The 18,619-nt window shown below is 53.5% G+C and overlaps 2 protein-coding genes across 10 annotated transcripts; both read right to left on the reverse strand.

The window, feature by feature from the left end:
• Window positions 1–2: 2 nt before the first annotated feature.
• IL11RA (interleukin 11 receptor subunit alpha) lies at window positions 3–11,847 on the reverse strand. Of its 7 annotated transcripts, none has more exons than XR_010113744.1 (13): window positions 9,995–11,517; window positions 6,612–6,711; window positions 6,245–6,305; window positions 5,006–5,175; window positions 4,765–4,879; window positions 4,581–4,613; window positions 4,329–4,495; window positions 3,232–3,395; window positions 2,013–2,154; window positions 1,520–1,639; window positions 1,313–1,409; window positions 977–1,112; window positions 3–434 (listed from the first exon to the last, which is right to left on the reverse strand). XR_010113744.1 is itself a non-coding variant. In XM_063609817.1 (13 exons), the coding sequence occupies exons 2-13, from the start codon at window positions 6,709–6,711 to the stop codon at window positions 418–420; spliced, it is 1,269 nt and encodes a 422-aa protein (XP_063465887.1). In that variant the 5' UTR covers window positions 11,537–11,847; the 3' UTR covers window positions 3–417. The 7 variants fall into 7 exon arrangements, 6 of the variants coding, with proteins under 6 accessions (XP_063465887.1, XP_063465885.1, XP_063465886.1 ...); XM_063609817.1 differs by lacking the exon at window positions 9,995–11,517 and adding an exon at window positions 11,537–11,847 and having other exon boundaries at window positions 977–1,059; XM_063609815.1 differs by having other exon boundaries at window positions 977–1,059; window positions 9,995–11,516.
• GALT (galactose-1-phosphate uridylyltransferase) lies at window positions 11,638–15,624 on the reverse strand. 3 transcript variants are annotated; one of them, XM_055293916.2, is made up of 11 exons: window positions 15,445–15,624; window positions 14,976–15,145; window positions 14,667–14,742; window positions 14,529–14,577; window positions 14,273–14,402; window positions 14,064–14,120; window positions 13,779–13,901; window positions 13,341–13,473; window positions 13,154–13,237; window positions 12,671–12,825; window positions 11,638–11,847 (listed from the first exon to the last, which is right to left on the reverse strand). In XM_055293916.2, the coding sequence occupies exons 1-11, from the start codon at window positions 15,521–15,523 to the stop codon at window positions 11,767–11,769; spliced, it is 1,137 nt and encodes a 378-aa protein (XP_055149891.1). In that variant the 5' UTR covers window positions 15,524–15,624; the 3' UTR covers window positions 11,638–11,766. The 3 variants fall into 3 exon arrangements, with proteins under 3 accessions (XP_055149891.1, XP_055149893.1, XP_063465890.1); XM_055293918.2 differs by having other exon boundaries at window positions 15,315–15,548; XM_063609820.1 differs by lacking the exons at window positions 14,529–14,577; window positions 14,667–14,742 and having other exon boundaries at window positions 15,315–15,549.
• Between the last annotated feature and the right edge of the window lie 2,995 nt (window positions 15,625–18,619).

Consider the following 18,619-nt stretch of genomic DNA (forward strand, 5'->3'; position numbering starts at 1 on the left):
TCTCTGAGTATAATCTCCAAGAACTTCCTTATTTTCTTTATTCACACCTGCACAACCCCTGCAAGGGGAAAGGCCAAGAGCCAAGGACCCACACACATTCCCCAGGCACCTACATACATGCATGTAGAGAATACATGTTCCCTGCCTCACAGACACATGGTCACACATGGACACAGATGTACACATTACACACGTTCCTCAAGCAGAACTCCAACTCTGGGGTGAAATCAGAGGTACAAGCACCTTTCAGCTGCAAATTTGAAATATAGGGTCTCACAGAAATGGGCTCCAAACAGAACTTCCAGCTGAGACCCAACCATAGGGATCTACTGTCCTGCCTGGTTTCTATCTGTCCATCCATCCACACCAGCAAGACAGAATTATAGGTGGAAACCGCCGAAGCCCTCCTGGGTCCTCTTACAGGTTTGGAGCTCCTAGAAGAAGCAGGAGGCAAATCAGGAGAGACAGTAAGACTGGATCTTGGCCCAGACACCCTGAGAATGAGGGAGGTGACTCAGTTCTAAGCTTAACACTCTGAAGATGAGTAGAGGAGCCCAGCTCTGAGGGAGCCTCTTCAACACACTGAAGATAAGGGAGTGGACCTAGCTCTGGGCCCAGGCACAACAACAATGAAGGAGGGGACCTAGCACTGATCCAAGACACCTGGAAAAAAAAGGCTGAATATCCAGCTGAGTCTAATACCCTGGAAGAGTATTAACACTAATACTAATACCCTGAAGGGAAGTCCACCTGGGGTCCTTCCTCAGTACCCTGAGAGAAGGGGAAGAGACCCACTTCTGAGGCCAGGGACTCAAGAATGAAAGGCCCAGCCCTCAGCTTAGACATCATTAAAATGAGGAGACCCAACTTGGATTCCCAGCATGTTTAAAATGACTAGGGCAGCCAGCTCTTAATCTGGACACTCAAAATAGGGGCACACATCTCCAAGTCCAAATCTTCTGGATGTCCTACTCACCTGGATGCCTGTCCATTGGAATCATTGAGGCCAAGAACCCAGGCTTTGGGGATCCATCCTTCCCGCCCTGTCTCAGCCTCAGCCTGGGGCATAGAAAGGCAGCTGTCTCTCCAACAATGTGGGGTATCTCAGTCTCCTCCAAAGGGTTTATTAGTAAAGGGTCAGGAGAGGAATCAGTTAAAATCAAGTGGGGCATGGGGGATGGAGGTATGGGGAGGTAGTTCCAGAATCAGACAGGTTCAGCGGGCATTCATGAAGGGTGGAGATGAATGTGTTCTATGGGCATCAGAGCATTTGTGAGGATCAGAGGCTGAGGGACCAATGGCAGTCACTTACCAGAGCCCCAGTGCCAGGGCCCCAGCCACCAGTCCCAGGAAAGAAAGGATTCCCAAAGATGCCAGCACAGCTACCTGCTCCACAGAGTCTTTGTGATCTGAGGGGGAGGGCCACATGTCACTGAGAGCAAGCCTGACCAAGCTCTGTGTCCCCTTTTCTCTGGGGTTTTCAGTCCTTTACAAGTCTTGCCCATCTGCCCAAGCTCACCAAGTAGCCGAGGGTGTGGTTGGAGGGAGGGCCTTGGAGAAGCAGGGCTGTCCACCTGAGGCTCCACCTCTGGCCGCGTGTGTAGCTGGCCCCAAGCTGGTATCTCCTTTGGTACAGTCCCTAAGGGAAGGCAAGACCCAATATGTGTCCATACGCTGGTGGGGACAGGGGTCACGTCTTGTGCTCAAGGCCAAGGCCTAGGTTGGAAGTCAAGGTACCTAGAAGGAGGAGCCTGATAGGGCATGGCCAGCTCCTAGGGAGCATGGCAAGCTCCAAGCTTGTAGAAGTGGAGCCTGTAACTGCAGGGGTGGAGGCCAAGGGGCAGGACTTAAGCTGAGACAGGGCTGTAGGCAAACAAGTCTGAAGTCTGGGACAGCAATTGCCGTGCCTGTGTGGGCAGGGCATGTGCCACCTGGCTGTCTTTTGGAATTGGTTCAGCTGATAGATGCTTTGGGGTGGGGCCTCTGCCCTTTTCTTTGGCTTTGTCTCTCACCAGTGCTCGGAGTTCCCCAGGCCTCCGGGCTCCAGGTGCTCCAGGTGCCAGCATCTAGAAAGTCCCGGGCACTGACTCGTACAGCATGGGGCAGCCCAGCCACAGCATCTGTGATCACCTCCTCCAGTCCAGCTGGCTCCACCTGGGGGTAAACATGACTCACTGTTACCCAGCTTGTAAGTGCAGGGCCTTCCCAGCCACCATCTACAAAGAGCACCCCTTGCTCCCAGTCTCATCCTAAAGCCTAGTGGAGCTGTCTAGGTCTCATGTTGGGTGTCTGGTGGGGCTGAGTCTACACCTCGTGTTTGTAAGACGGCAGTAGTGATTACTTAGGCTGTGGCATCAGGCGGCCTGGGTTCAAATCTTTGTGAACCACATATTGAATGACCCTTTGGGCCTCTCTGTGACTCAGTTTCTTCATTTGTAAAATAGAGGTGAATATACCTAAACAAAACAATGTATGCAAAAAGTGTAGCCAGGTACCCCACAGGCAGGCAGCACTAAGTAAATATTAGCTATTATCTGATGCTGCTGCTCCCCAGTCCTGATACCAGCCAATCTTTAACATCTCCTGAGACGCAAATTCACTGCTATCCTCAGCTGGGTATGAGTGTTTGTAGGAGAATGTGCCTCTAGGTGAAAGGCACTCCTTTTCCTAAGAGTTATTTTTAGGCCGGGCGCCATGGCTCACACCTGTAATCCCAGCACTTTGGGAGGCCGAGGTGGGCAGATTGTGAGGTCATGAGTTCAAGACCAGCCTGGGCAATATGGTGAAACCCCATCTCTACTAAAAATACAAAAATTAGCCAGGCATGGTGGCAGGCACCTGTAGTCCCAGCTACTCGGGAGGCTGAGGCAGGAGAATTGTTTGAACCCGGGAGGTGGAGGTTGCAGTGAGCCGAGATCACACCACTGCACTCCAGTCTGGGTGACAGAGTGAGACTCCCTCTCAAAAAAAAAAAAAAAAAGAGTTATTTTTTTAAAAAGCCATTGCTATCTTCCCACAGATGGGCTTTACATCATAGTTATAGCCCCACAGGACAGACATTCAGTCTGTCAGTCACCACTGCAACCCAGCACCCAGTACAAAGCCTGGCCCACAGGGAAGTGTTGGGTCTTCAGTGATCTGCCAGCACTGGAAAGCTACACAGAACACCCAGGATCATGAAATCAGAGACAGGACCCACAGCCGCGGGTTGGGACGCACTCCAGGCCTCACCGTGGACCAGGCTGGATGCTGAGCCGGACGGTACTGCAAACGGAACTTGAGCAGGAAGTGGGGCTGGCGCGGCCAGGAGGCAGGGTATGTCCAGCTGGCTCGCAGACGTCGGGGGTAACCTGGTACCGACTCTACCCGCAGGCCCTGGGGTGGGTCAGGACGCACTAAGGGCATCAAGACACAAGGTCAGGGTAGGCTATGGGTCTCCGTCACTTCCCCACCACTTCCCAAAGTGTGTGTTTAAAGGAGCCTTAGCCAGACACTCCTGAGAGGGGAGGGGAAATTTTAAAGTTGATCTTCCATTAGACTCAGACCAGTCACCTGTATTATGAAATGGGCTGAGGCCGGGTGTGGTGGCTCGTGCCTGTAATCCCAGCACTCTGGAAGACTGAGGCGGGAGGATCACTTGATGCCACGAGTTTGAGACCAGCGTGGGCAACATAGCAAAACCCTGTCTCTACAAAAAATTTTAAAAATTAGCCAGATATGGTGGCACATGCCTGTAATCCCAGCTACTTGGGAGGCTGAGGTGAGAGGATAGCTTGAGCCCAGGAGTTGCAGGCTGCAGTGAGCCAAGATCACGCCACTGAACTTCATCCAGCCTGGGCACAAAGTGAGGCCCTATCTCAACAAAAAAAGGAAGAGAAAGAAAAAAAAGAAACCACCTGAGATCTGCGGGTGGACTTTTGAAGTGCTTGTTGCGTGAATAAAAGAGCAATTCTTATTTTCATCCAAGGAAGATGAATTGGCCCAAATTCCAGCTAGAGTTTTAGTGTCCCACTCCCATGCACAGGTCAAGGAAGGAGGGGCCAGCAAGGGAGGACACGACATATGGCTGCATTCGGTGCAGAGCCTGCTCTGAGGCTAGGCAGCCAATCAGGCAGTGTGAGTAGCAGCAGCAGCCTCTAGAGTGTGTGCTGAAATAACCATGCCTCCTGGGCTCTGATCCCTTTGCCTTCTCAGGCTCCACAGGGCCTTCTCTGTGTGAAATGGAGTCTATGTTGGGAGGAAACTGGGAGCTCTGGGAGTGGAGAGATCTGAGTCCATTTGGGGTCTCTGTGATGGGGGTCCGGGGGAGGTCTGGGGTGGGTACTCACAGATGCTCTGCAAGCTCACATCCAGCAGGCGTGTGCTGGCACCCAGTGGGTTCACCTCAGTCACATTAATCCGGTACTGGCTCCAGAACTCAGCCCCGTGGACAACACAGCGGGCGGCCCCTAGGGGATCCTGTGGGCATGGCCAGGGCCCTGTGGATGGACTCCTCCTAGAAGGGAGGACGTGGTCTTCGGCTTTGAAAATGCCTACTATAGGACCCAGCTGGAGCCCCCACATGCTCCCTCACGTCCTACCTCTGGCTATCAGCTCCTAGGATTGTCTTCTTCCTGGTGGGGAGGGGGCCATCAGAAGTCAGGAAGGAAAAGAGGGCCTTCTGCCCTCTGAGGCTTTCCTCAGAACCCACCTCCCTGCCTCCCACACCCACGTTGCGCCAGCATACACAAATGTGTAGGCATCTACACCCGATCATGCACACACCTGTAGGAGGTGAGGTAGCGGGTGGGTAAACCGCTGATCTGGCTGGGACTCCAAGTGCAAGAGAAGTTCTCATAGTCGGCTGCTTGGCAGGAGACAACAGGGCGGGCTGGAGGGTCTAGAGGCAGAGGGTACACCTGGAGACTGAGCAGTCCTCAGGTCCTCCCGGTCCCAGAGGGCTTACTTAGGTCCCATACTCCCTCAGGATCCCCATGTGTCATCAGTGCCACCCTCCCCAACTCACAGCCCAGCTGCAGGGTCACTGTGCCCCCAAGTGCACCATCCAGGGTCCGGCAGATGTAGGTGCCCTCATCAGTGCTGTCTGCCTGGGCCAGGACCAGTTCATGCCCTAGCCCAGAGTCAGGTCCCTGGAGCAGCTTTGGCTCCCCGTCCCGAAACCAGGACACTGGTTCCCTGGAAGTAAGATGAGGTGACAATGGACAAAGACAAGATGTCAAGCATAAGTCAGACCATGCCACAGCTCTCCATTGGCTTCTAACTGCATTTGCAATAGAACCAAATTCCTTTTACTGGCTTTCAAAGCCCCTCGTGAGCCAGCCCGTGCCTTCCTTTCCTTCTTCAGCTCGTATCTCTCTCCCCCTCACCCACTGAAAACTCCAGCTACATTGGTCTTCTTTCTATTCCTCGGGGGTATTGAGCTCATTCCCACCTCAGGTCATTTTGCACTAGCTGTTCCCTCTGTCAGGAGCGCTTATACCTTAATGTGTGCATGGCTGCCTCCTTCGTGACCTTCAGAAATCAGCTTCAACATCACCTCCTCAGAGAGCCCTTTCCTAATCACCAATTAAAAAGTAACCACAGGCCAGGCACGGTGACTCACGCCTGTAATCTAGCACTTTGGGAGGCTGAGGCGGGTGGATTACTTGAAGTCAGGAGTTCGAAGCCTGACCAACATGGTAAAACCCCGTCTCTACTAAAAATACAAAAACAATTAGCCGGGCCTGGTGGCACCTGCCTGTAATCCCAGCTACTTGGGAGGCTGAGGCAGGAGAATTGCTTGAACCCAGGAGGCAGAGGTTGTAGTGAGCCCAGATTGCACCACTGCACTCCAGCCTGGGCAACAGAGTGAGACTGTCTCAAAAAAAAAAAAAAAGTAACTACTCAGTTGTCCTCTTCAACATCCCTCTCTTTGGTTTTTCTGCCCTGCAGGTGTTACTATCTGGCAAGATTCTCCTTTGCTTATTGTCTTCCCCACTAAGATGTAAGCTCTGTGAAGGCAGGCACCTTGCCTGGCATTAGCACTGCTCTATCCCAGAGCCTAGAATAGACCTGGCACTTGGCAGGTGCTCAAAACATACCTGTTGAATTTTCTGTTGAATAAGAATAATTAGAGGGTTAGGACAGATAGAGAGGTGAGGATTACGGACAGAGCGGGCAAGGATGGGAGGGGCGGGACATGAGGACTAGGCAGAGTCAAGAAAGGGTCATGAGTGTCAGACCAACAGGCAGGTGGGGCACTTACCCGGCAGTCACTCCAGGACAACACAGCTTCATGGACCTGCCGGGCTGCCCATACTGGACCCCTGTGGAGGGCACTTCTGAGGTGAGGCTCTTCCTTTACCCCCCTCCCAACTTTGTGAGAATGACAGATAAGAAGCAGACTGTTAAAAACTGGGTGGTGGGGGGCTCACTGGATCAAAGCATCATGTTATAATCTGGAGACAGAGGTCAGAGTGGAGACAGAGGTCAGAGAACAGGGTAGAGAGGGGATCCAGGTTAGATGACAGGAGCAGGGGTGGTGTCACAAGTTAGGCATGGGAAGGGGCCACAGTGAGGGTGGCCAAGTCACAAGTCAGAGTTGGGGGGTTGTAGAGCAGGGTGCTTCTCACCTGGGGGGCCCCAGGCCTGGGGGCAGGGGGAGGAGGCAGACACCAGGGCTGTAGCCACGGCCACCAGGACCCTGCTCAGCCCTGAGCAGCTGCTGCTCATCTGTGGGGAGAGGTAGAGTCAGAAATCCCCGACCCCTGAGATGGGAGGCTAAAGCCTGGCTCTTCCTCTCCAAAACTGACGCTTCGTAGGAGAAAAACTGATGCACCAAGTGGGGTAAGGCTGTTGGAAATCACTGGGGGAGCCGGGCGCGGTGGCTCACGCTTGTAATCCCAGCACTTTGGGAGGCCGAGGCGGGCGGATCACAAGGTCAGGAGATCGAGACCACGGTGAAACCCCGTCTCTACTAAAAAATACAAAAAATTAGCCGGGCGTGGTGGCGGACGCCTGTAGTCCCAGCTACTCGGAGAGGCTGAGGCAGGAGAATGGCGTGAACCCGGGAGGCGGAGCTTGCAGTGAGCCGAGATCGCGCCACTGCACTCCAGCCTGGGTGACAGAGCGAGACTCCGTCTCAAAAAAAAAAAAGAAATCACTGGGGGAACTGACCTGAGGTCCCCTTTCCCACTGTATACCCAGTGCTTCGCATGTGCACACACACACACACACACACACACACACACGGACACACACACCCCCTCACACCCTCCATCTCAGTCCTGGGCTTAGGGCCCAGAACAAAAGCCGGAGGCAACAGACTGTGCCAGCAACTCCCCCTCCACTGCCCTTGGCGCCCACCCCTGGCACCAAGCACTGGCACCAGCTCAGCCACTCCCATTAACCCCTCCAGTCCAGCTGTTGGGAATTCTGGTATTTACCCCCACCTGGTCCAGGGCTTATCACCGCCTCTGATTAACCTGGGCAGACCTTATCACCCTGAGGGGAGGGCGTCATCATGGATCTGAGCCCATCCTGCACTCCCGCCCTGAGGCCTACCCCTGCTCTGGCTGCCAGGCTGCTCGCCTGAACCTGGCTCCTTGCTCTGGCTACTTGGGCCACTCATCTGGGCCTGGCTCTTGACACTTCGTTGGTCTCCAGTCTGTGAAGCTGGATGGGGCTAGGGTGCAGGCTGGGGCTGTGTAGTTAAGCAGATCCAGATGCCCCGGCTGCTGCCAGAGGCTGGGGGTGGGCGAGGAGCCAGCAGATGGAAATGGAGACAGGGTGGCGGGGAGGGAAGGGAAGGGAAGGGGACGAGAGGCTGAGAGGAACTGGGAGCCTGCAGGGACAGGCATGGGGGCCACAGCACCAAGAGATACTCAGAGATCAGGACTAGGAGGTGATGGGGCAGTGTGGGAAGTGTTGGAAAGACTGGATTGGGGTCAGCGATAACTCAAAAAGCTAACAGTGTGTCTATATGGCAGGTGGGGGATGCTAGGAGAGAGAGATTCTGGACGAAGGGGAGCAGAAGGAGGAAGGCAGTGGTGAAGTGGATGGAGAACGAAGGGGCAGGCAGGGAAAGGGCTCTGGGAACAAGACCAGAAGAGGAAGAGCACGGACCCTTCAGGAGTAGGAGTAGAGCAGAGCAGGGCCTCCACGTGTCTGTGTGTCTGTCTGAGTGTGTCCAGTTGGCTCACCCCGGCCACCCAGCCACACTTACCCTGCTTAGCCCCACCCTACCTCGGTGATCCCAGCAGCAGAGTGTCCATGGCCTCCAGGACTTCCTCTCACCAGCTACAGCCCCCGTCTCCTACTCCACTCAGTTCTGGGACCCCAGAGCCATCCCCTCCTTCCCCTTCCCTGCCCCGCCCCCTTTAAGCCCTGGAGCTCAGCCGCCCCTAGCCAGGCCCCCTCCCCGCTCCTGCCTCCTCCCTCCTTCCCTCCCACCCAAGGCCCTGGGAAGGGAAGAGGCCTCCCCCAAGTCTGGAAAGGAAGCCACAGACACAGCCAAGGCCAGCAAGAGGGAAAGGAGGGTGGCTAATACTTATGCCCCTGTCAGTGAGAGATGCCCTGTGTTTTCACACAGCCAGACATAGTCACATTCACACATAGACTCACGAGGCACAGTTAACAAAAGGGCATGCCTTTGAACACACGTGGACACAATCAAATGAAAAATCAGATACAAACTCCCCCTCTTTTCACTCCTCACCAAATGTTTCCTTAGGGTACAGCTGGCTGTGCTTCCAGGGGAAGGGAGGCCCCAGGTTGGGGGATATAAGGAGAGGCCAAAGAGTCCAGTTCCCCCTCCCCTGGAAGTTCCAGCCATTTCTCACCTCCCCCTCCATTCTTTGGGCCCCAGCACCAGGAAATGCCTTTGGTCCCTTGGTGCCAAATACGCAAGACCCACAGTTACCCTCAGACTCACACACTCTCACATGCGGTCACTCACAGTCACACGGGCACAGCCACACAGTCTCAGACTCAAACACACTTACACATATTCATACACTCACACAGTCACACACGCACACAGCCCCTACCAGGGCTCACAGCACCGCCTAAAAGCAACTCTTCATCATGGTCTAAGCCCCCTCTCTCAGGGAGCTCTTAGCAGTGGCAGACCCACATCTCATCACTGTTACAGGCCCCCAACTAGCCAAAGAGATCAAGATCAGCAGGGAAGGCAGGCACAGGGGCACAGGGAGAGACAGAGAGGCAGGAGAGGCAAAACTGGAAATGCACCCACACAGAGAGACCAGGGGAACAAAGCTGTGAAGAAGCACACAGAGGTATCTCTAGTAAGACAGCAATAGGGAGAGAAAACGGCACGTAAGGGAAACTGAGCCAAGCAGGGAAACAGAAAATAAGGAGCAGTAGACCTGATGCTGGGGATTCTTGAGCAGAGGAAGAAGGAGGGGAACCCACGTGTGTTGTGGGTGTGTCTGTCCATGCTGGACACTTAAGAGGCAGGTCAGTCCCATGGGCTCTTGAAGTAGGTCCCCCAATACATGAATACAGCTGTACTCCCACACGGTTTAAGTTAGGACCCAGGACACACACATAGTCACAAACCTCACTTTTGCTCTGCTACTGCTGAAGTCACACATTGGCACACACGAAGCCAGCCACCCACTCTCACGCTGGCAGACATGGTCTCAAACCCCACAGAGACCTTCCCAAAACACATTCTCTCATGTGGTCACAGTCCCTCTCACACAAACACACAACCCAGTCCCACCAAAAATGTGCATTGACAGATACACACGTAATCCCACACTTGCACAGCCACATGCACCCCCAGCTCCATGCACACTGACACACGCAGTCACATTAGCTGACAGCTGCACCAAGTGACACTCAGAATCGCACACAATGATACTGTCACACAGACACAGCCTCACAGGCACACACACACTGACAGTCGTTAGTCACTCCCGGCCTTTCAGATCATACATCACCCTGCCCCGCCCACTCCTGACAAGACTTTGGCGTCTACACCAGGCCTCACCTTCCGCGGCCGCTGCCGCCAGCGCCCTCTGCCCTCGCCCTCTGCCCCGGCCTCTACTCCCTCCCGCCCTGGGCCCCCGCAGCGGGGGCGGCTCCGCCCAGGCGCCAATGGAAGGAGAGGAGTGAAATAGGGGGGCTCCTGGCCCATTGGAGACTCCAACTGCCAATCACCTCCACCCCCACCTCCGCCGGACACTTCCTGTCCCGTCCGGGACTGAAGAGGCTGCCTGGGACAGAGTCTGGAGCTGGATTCCTGGGTCTCCGCCTGAAGGCCTATCCACCCTGGAACAGCAGGACTGGAAACAAGAGCCACTGGCCAGGTGATTGGAGAAGCTGAAGGTGCCCCTGACTCCAGATAAGATAAAGAAGAAGGAGGGCTGTGTAGGGCAGTGGTTCTCAAACTTTGCTGGATATTGTGGTTTGAAAACTGCAAAACCCCACCCCATACCAATTAAATCAGAATCTCTGGAGGTTGGACCTAGGCATCAGTATTGTTTAAAACTTCCCAGATGATTCCAAAATGCAGCCAAGTCAGAGGTGTAAGGCGTGTCGGGTATACGTATGCCTCAAGAAACCAGCCACCCACTCAGGGTTCTCATCTAGTTCCCAGTCATGGGAAGCTCGAGGGAAATGTGTGCATACTATGTCTATCAGATCTTCCAGACCAGGGCAACACTCCCAAGTTCCAGGTACTTCCCCTCCAGGATCTCAAGGAAGAAAAACCCTGGCCTGGAAGGCAGGCAGCCAAGTTTCTCCTGGGCCAGATTCAGTCACTGTCCACTGTGATTTCCCTACCCACAGGCTTGGTTCCCCTGGGAAAAGAACGAAGGCAAAAACCATTCTGGCCATCCCTGTATCATTCACAATCCCTGCCTTCACCTTAAAATTTGGAGAACACCAGGTGGCATCAGATCTCCTGTGTCGCATAGACTGTTGTTCCCACAGCGTTGCCAGGGAAACAGGTCCAGAGGGGACTGAATAGACCCCAGGTCACTCTGAGAGCCATACCTTCCTTCCAGGCCCTAGGGTTCCTAACTAGCAGTCCCTTCTCTGTCAGAGCTGTTTCTGTTTGTGCAATGATTAGGGCAAAAGGGCAGCAGAAGTATATGGTGCCTGCACATGTGAGAGTCTGGAGGAGCCAAGGACACAAAGCCACGTACACGCTCCCTACCCGCTCCCTACCCACCCCTTTAGCCCCTGTGGGTTGGAGCAGAGCCAAGCTACAGCCACTCACAAAGCCAGGGTTCTGGCCAGCAGCCCAGGATCTGGCCACTGACCACTGGGATCAGGATCCAGCTCACCCGCTCCCCATCAAACCCTTAGGCCCAGGCCTGGAGCTGACACCCTAGGGGTAGTGGCAAAGGAGGCTCTGGCCTTCCCAAAGCCTCAGCCACAACCAAGACACAAGATTTTAAAACAGTTTCCTAAACTGGGAATGCTGTCATTACACCAAGAGTAAGAGAATCTATAGGCTAGATATAATACTGAATATTAATTTTGTTCAGAAATTTGGGGTAAATTTTTGCATCAAGATTTTACACACCTGTAGACAAAGAAAAGTTGTAGCTGGAGCTATGTCTTTAGCTTTTAACCCTAGATCTCTGAAGGTTCACACTCCTCTGATATTAGAGTATGTGATAAAAGTTTGAGATACACAGTTTTATTAGTGCTATATCTGCCCAAATTCCAGGCCAAGATTCAAGGCCCTTTCTGCTTAATTCAGCAAGACTGTTGAAAAAAAAAAAAGGATTCAAGGCCCTGTGGTCGGCTTGGTCAGGCGATGGTTGCTGTCTCCCTGTCCTTCTGCCCCAGGCGGTAATGAACCTCAGGAAGTGCCCTTAGTCTCTCTGCAGCCTGGAAAAGGGACAGAGAGCAATTAAGGAGGATAAGGGCTGGGCTGCCAAGAATGGTGATATGGACTTCTTTTTTTCTTTCTTTTTTTTTTTTCTGAGACAAGGTCTTGCTCTGTTGCTCTGTTGCCCAGGCTGGAATGCAATGATGCCATCCATGATCATGGCTCACTGCAGCCTCAAACTCCTGGGCCCAAGTGATCCTATCTCAGCCTCCCAAGTATCTGGGACCACAGGTATATGCCACCATACCTGGCTAACTTTTTACATTTTTTTTGTAGAGACAAGGTCTTCCTATGTTTCCCAGGCTAGTCTCGAACTTCTGGGCTCAAGCAGCCCTCCCATCTTGACCTCCCAAAGTGCTGGGATTAAGGCATGAGCCACCACACCCAGCCGATGGTATGAAGTTCTGGGTGCTCAGGAGATATTTTGCTGGATATTGTGGTTTGAAATATGAATATGAAATATGAATGCCACAGGCCCACTGGGGGTGGGCCTGTGGGATCGTGAGGCTGGTGATAAGGACTGCTGAAGCCACTGGGGATGAAAGAGTTGAGCAGCTCCTGAGTCCCAAGGAATGCCCAGGTTGTTATGGGAACTATCAGGGTCATGACTGTTGGGTTCCCTGGAGGAAGCAGGAGAGAAAGGGGATCTGAGGACCATACTCTCCTTCCAGGCCCTAGGGCTCCTAACTTTGGCAGTCCCTTCCTGCCAGAGCTGTTTTCTGCCTTGTGCAATGACTGGAGCACAAGGGCAACAGAAGTATCAGGTGCCTGCACATACTGCATGTGAGAGTCTGAAGAAGCCAGACTGCTCTGAGTCCTGACCTGCTCAGGGGTGAGGTCTCTCTGAGCCTGAGCAAGCATTTCGTAGCCAACCATGAATTTCCGGACAGTGGCAGAGCGCAGGAGCGGAGGGTAGTAATGAGCGTGCAGCTGCCAGTGGTCCCAGTTGGCCCCAGCCTCTGATCCTGTGGGAGCCCCTGACAGAAAGAAGAGAGACAGTGGGGAGAGAGAGCCCTTTTACAGTTATCCAGCTTAGCACCTACCCCCAAACCCAACCAGGTATCTGAAAACTACATCTCCCAGGATCCCCTGCCTGAGAAGAGCTGGCAGGAGATTAGAAAGCACATTGGAGACACAGTTTCACCAAGTTTGCTGCTCCACCGTCAGTCCCAGCATCTCTGCTCTGGCCACTTCCCCCAGCAACTGTTTCAAGGCTTGCTCCTTTGGGGTTGCAGTTCACTGGGCTGAGCCCCAGGAGCCCAGAAATGGTGTTGGGGCTAGATATAGGTACTTGAAAAGCCTCACCATGCCAGCCCATGGAGTAGGGAAAGGACGTCTCAAAGAGGTTGTCGTACTTGGTCAAGAGCTTCTTCATGATGGAGGCTAGATCTGGAATCAGAGCCTGACTCTCAGCCTGGAGTCCGGATGCTGACCCTACTGGGAGCAACCCCCATCCAGTGCCTAGCCCCAGGATCCTACTTGGGAGACTGACCATCACGCTCAGCAGGGGTCAGCTCAGGTAGCCGCCGCACATGCCGACGGGGCAGCAGCAGTGTCTGGTAGGGCCACGTTGCCCAGAAGGGGACCAGTACTAACCAGTGCTCATTGGTTAGGACCAGGCGTTCCTAGGCAGACAGAATGGATAGGAAGTCATCAAGGTGACATAGGAGCCGGAGTGGGGTGAGCAAATAGGCAGGGGAAGCAGAAGAAAAGAATGTGCCCAGGATCTGATGTCTTCTCACCACCTCTACCACTAACCACCTGAGTCGAAGTCACCATCATCTTTCCTTTAGATTACTGGATTATTGCCAAGGCCTCCTAGCAAGTCTCTCTCTACTAGTTCCCCTCTAGCTTTCTCCTTTGCACACCTCTCTCTCGTGGGATAAGAGTTAGGGACTCCCTGGGGACACAGGGCTTGGCTCTCTCCCACCTTCCTGAGTAGCTCCTGGCGGCTGTACTCCATTAGCAGGGGCTCTCCATGCTGACTCTTATAGGCCTGCTGAGATCGCTCCTCACGCTGGGCAATATCTGGCAGGAAACTGCTGGCCCATACCTGTCAAGGGGCAAAAGCAGAGAAGAACAGGCAGGTCCTTTACCTCCAAGCCTCCACATCATTGGCATATTTCCTTTGTCCCATCCATTAATCCTGTTCCCATGTCCACAGTGCTGGCTCAGACTCAGCCAAGAAACCCACTGGAGCCCCTGACACCCTTACCTGGCAGTGGGGGTGGGGGTTGGAACAGCCCATCATGGCACCTTTGTTTTCAAAGATCTATCAGATAGGGATAGGGAGCTTTGTTAGCCAAAAGACACCAAGTCAACTCCCTCCTGACCACATTTCTGGAAACAGAAATGTTACTCCCCAGAACCAAAGCTTCATCACCCCCTCCCTGCCCATCCAGGGGAAGGGGCGACCTCACAAACCTGCACCCAAGGGTACTGGGCACCCAGCTCCTCTGTGACTGAGGCCCATGCATCAACAACAGCCCGGATCTCAGGGACCGACATGAGTGGCAGCGTTACATCCGACCAGGGGTGGAAGCACATGACCTTACTGGGTGGTGAGGAGAGAAAAGATAACCGAGAGGTAGGGCTTGGCTGTGCTACAGGCAGGGCCCAACCCCAATGCTGAGTTTCCAACCCTGGTTTGAAAGTTTTAAGAGGGGAAATCCGTAGTTACCAGACTCCTCGAGCAGACTTTGCTTGGAAAAGGGGATGATCACTGGGTCCTGAGGTAAAGGAGTATCACTCTCTGCAGCAGAAGTCCCTCAAGAGGTCTAGCCACCCTCCTCCCCAGCAGCAGTTGGAGCCAGGTTACCTGGACTGGGGGCATCAGGCTGCAGAGCTGGGAAGTCGTTGTCAAACAGGAAGGTGCTATCGTAGTGGGGATTCACCTACTGACAAGGATGGGCTAGAAGCACTCACTGCCCCATACCACCAGTTACCTGGTGGGCTTCAAAGACTGGACAGGCTACAAGGGAGTAGGGAAGGCCCACCCTAGGGAACCAAAAAGCTTGGTGAGATATGACCCAGAAGGAGGTTCACTATCCCTGTGGGTGGAGGACAGCTCTAAGAGGGAACTACTCCCCGTGGTCCAGCCTGCAGATGCAGGGCTCTACAGGCTTACCTCTCCATTGGCTCGGATGGCCCCAGGACACAGAGGGTTGAGTGGGTCATGGCGGGGCACTGTCTTCAGAAGCTGGGGCTCCACTTGACCCTGCCAGGGCCGCTTCATGCGGTGAGCTGACACCAGCACCCACTCATCCTGCAGCGGGTTGTAGCGGATATGCTGATGGTCTGGGGGCAGACAGTCAAGATCAGTCCTCAGAGCTCTCTAGCTCCCTCTCTCCTGGGTCTCACCCACCAGCAGGCCCAAGCTCCGGAGCGCCCTCTCAGCCCTGTCCCGCTCAGGAGCTAGAGGCCCAGGATTGGACTTTCCCAGCGCCAATTGGCCTGCAGCTCGTACGCGGGCGACTGTACGCCTAGTCGGTCTGGCTCGGGATGAGCGTTCCAGCCTTCGGAGGGGACGAAAGCTTCCTAAGGAAGGGGAGGGCTCGGCTCCGCGCCCCAGCGAGTCCCTGCCGCGGTGCAGTTACCGCTTGCCCGGAAGGTTGCTGCTGCGTCCGCCTCTGACGCCTGCTGGCGTTGCTCAGGATCGGTTCCACTGCGCGACATGAGGCCACCTGGGGATCCGCTGGAAAATCTGCAGGGCCGTGCCTCACCCTTCACTTTCTCCGTCTACACCACCCCTCCCCGCGCCGCCCCCGATGATTGGCCAGCCGCCAGCACGTGACTGACGGACTGGGCTGCCCTGCCACCTGGGGGCGGGGCTCAGAACAGCTGTGAACCCTGGGGGCCGACATTGATGATCCTACTTCACCCAGAGCTACAGCCACTACACTGGAAGAACCTCTGTGAAAGCTGCCTACTGCAGAATCCTTGGGCTCCAGGATGCCTACAGGACTTGCTTGCTGCAACCATTCATTTGATCTTTCATTCAGCAAATATTTACCGAGCATCTAGCATGTGCTAGGCACCTAGGCTGTGTAAAGCATTGGGATGCACATGTCAGGCATGGCCTCTGCCCTGCCTGAGCTTACATTCTAGGGTGAGTAAGGATATGACCCTGGATCAACAGCGCCTCAGTCACCTGCTCAGTGGCTGTAGCGGAGGAGAGGCAAACTTGGTGGGGTCTGTGTGGAGTACTTCACCATAACCATATCCTATCCCCAAAAGCAAAAACAGATTTGGGAAAAATGGCTGAGTAACCATATTCTTTTTCTCTCACTCTTGCTCTCTCTCTCTGTCTCTCTCTCTCCCTCTCATACACACACCAAGACAGCACAAGAAGTGGGAGGGGTAAAAGAGGGGTAAAAGGGCTATAAAAAAATCGAAAAATGGCTGGGCTCGGTGGCTCACGCCTGTAATCCCAACACTTTGGGAGACTGAGGCGGGCAGATCACGAGGTCAAGAGATTGAGACCATCCTGGCCAACATGGTGAAACCCTGTCTCTAGTAAAAAAAAAAAAATTAGCTGGGTGTGGTGGTACGTACCTGTAGTCCCACCTACTCAGGAGGCTGAGGCAGGAGAATCACTTGCACCCAGGAGGCAGAGGTTGCAGTGAGCCGAGATCGCACCACTGCACTCCAGCCTGGCGACAGAGCAGACTCCGTCACAAAAAAAAAAAAAAAAAGTAAAAGAAAGTCTAAAAATGTGGAGAGTACAGGACTATCAGAAGCTCCAGCTACCATCTAGGTGTGGCCTAGTGTTTCCTTTACACATCCCCTTCCCTTTTCTAAATTTCCTTGGATGGGACCAATTGGCTAACACTAGGATAAAATTCAAATTAATTCCTCCCCTGGTACTTGTTTGTTTGTTTGTTTGTTTGTTTGAGAGAGAATCTCACTCTGCCACCCAGGCTGGAGTGCAGTGGCGTGATCTTGGCTCACTGCAACCTCCACCTCCCAGGTTCAAGCGATTCTCCTGCCTCAGCCTCCCGAGTAGCTGGGATTACAGGTGTGTGCCACCACACCCGGCTAATTTTTGTATTTTTAGTAGAGACGGGGTTTCACATGTTGGCCAGGCTGGTCTTGAACTCCTGACTTCAAGTGATCCTCCCACCTCAGCCTCCCAAACAGTTGGCCCCCTGGAACTTTTAGAGAGCCATCTAAATATTGTCTAAACCTCTTCCCCATTTCACAGTGGGGGCGAGAGGACTCAAGGTCACCCAGAGAATTAGTGGCCAAGCTGAGATTTGAGTGCAAGTTTCCAAGGCTTTTCCCAGTGCTGTGAGATGCCTCTGAGACTTCAGTGGAATGCAGGACAGAGACTCAGTGAGTTAGAAGTTGAGCCATAGCAGGGACATCCCTTCCCCCAGTCAAGACCAAGCCAAGCTAGGTGTTTTGTAATTGAGCTGCAAAAACTAGGTCATGGGTCATTTACTTGATCTCTGCCCTAGGGTCCTCAGACTGGAATAGGAAGAGGCTACCTTCAGAGGTAGGGGGCAGGGAGCTGAGGACTGAGAAACGGGGGTTTTATCTGTCCCACTGGCTGTTCATATTACCCAAAGAGGTGAGACAGGAACAGGAGATCTGCTTTTCTGTTCTCTCAGTTATATTTGTTTGAGTGACTAGAGTTTGTAGACAGCTCCATTTTCCCAAGAACACCAGTGCTTCAGTGCCACCCCCTGAATCATGCTAACTAAATCCTGACCCCCATCAGGAACATCTCTTCAGGAACATCTCCCTAACTCTCCTCTATGAGTCCCCAAGGTCATATTTTGGAGGAAGAGGAGAATGACTAAGATGGGGCCTAACCAGCTCCCTCCCTGCCAGATCCCAGAGGTGTTGTTACAGTAAAGGGGTCCCAATCCAGACCCCAAGAGAGGATTCTTGGATCTCACGCAAGAAAGAATTCAAGGTGAGTCCATAGTGTCAAGTGAAAGCAAGTTTATCAGGAAAGTGAAGGAATAAAAAAATGGCTACTCCATAGACAGAGCACCCCTGAGGGCTGCTGGTTGTCCGTTTTTATGGTTTTGTTTGTTTGTTTGTTTGTTTGTTTGTTTTGTTTTGTTTTGAGACAGAGTTTCACTCTGTTGCCCAGGCTAGAGTGCAGTGGCTTGATCTCGGCTCACCGCAACCTCTGCCTCCCAGGTTCAAGTGATTCTCCTGCCTCAGCCTCCCGAGTAGCTGGAATTAACAGGCACCCACCATCATGCCTGGCTAATTTTTGTATTTTTTAGAGATAGGGTTTCACCATGTTGGCCAGGCTGGTCTTGAACGCCTGACCTCAGGTAACTGCCCATCTCGGCCTTCCCAAAGTGCTGGGATTACAGACGTAAGCCACCACACCTGGAAAGGCCTGGAAAAGCTTTCTGAAAGACCAGATAGGGGAGGTGTAGGCCCAGATGATCCCAGAAAGCTGTTCCTGGAATGGGGAGCAGAGACCAAATTTGGGGGCTAATCCCTGCTGCCCAGGGTTCGTAGTGAATTGTCGAGTCGGGAATGCCACAGAAGCCAGAACCAATACAAAAACATGTTCCCTCAATCCTGCATTCTCCTCTAGATAATCCCTTCTTTATCCTTAATTTCTCTGCCAAGTTTCTTTTCTTTTTTTTTTTTTTAGATGGAGTCTCGCTCTGTCACCCAGGCTGGAGTGCAGTGGTACAATCTAGGCTCACTGCAACATCCGCCTCCTGGATTCAAGTGATTCTCCTGCCTCAGCCTCCCCGGTAGCTGGGATTACAGGCATGCACCACCACACCCAGCTAA

The sequence above is a fragment of the Symphalangus syndactylus genome, chromosome 9 (assembly GCF_028878055.3).
Source record: "Symphalangus syndactylus isolate Jambi chromosome 9, NHGRI_mSymSyn1-v2.1_pri, whole genome shotgun sequence".
Taxonomy (NCBI): domain Eukaryota; kingdom Metazoa; phylum Chordata; class Mammalia; order Primates; family Hylobatidae; genus Symphalangus; species Symphalangus syndactylus.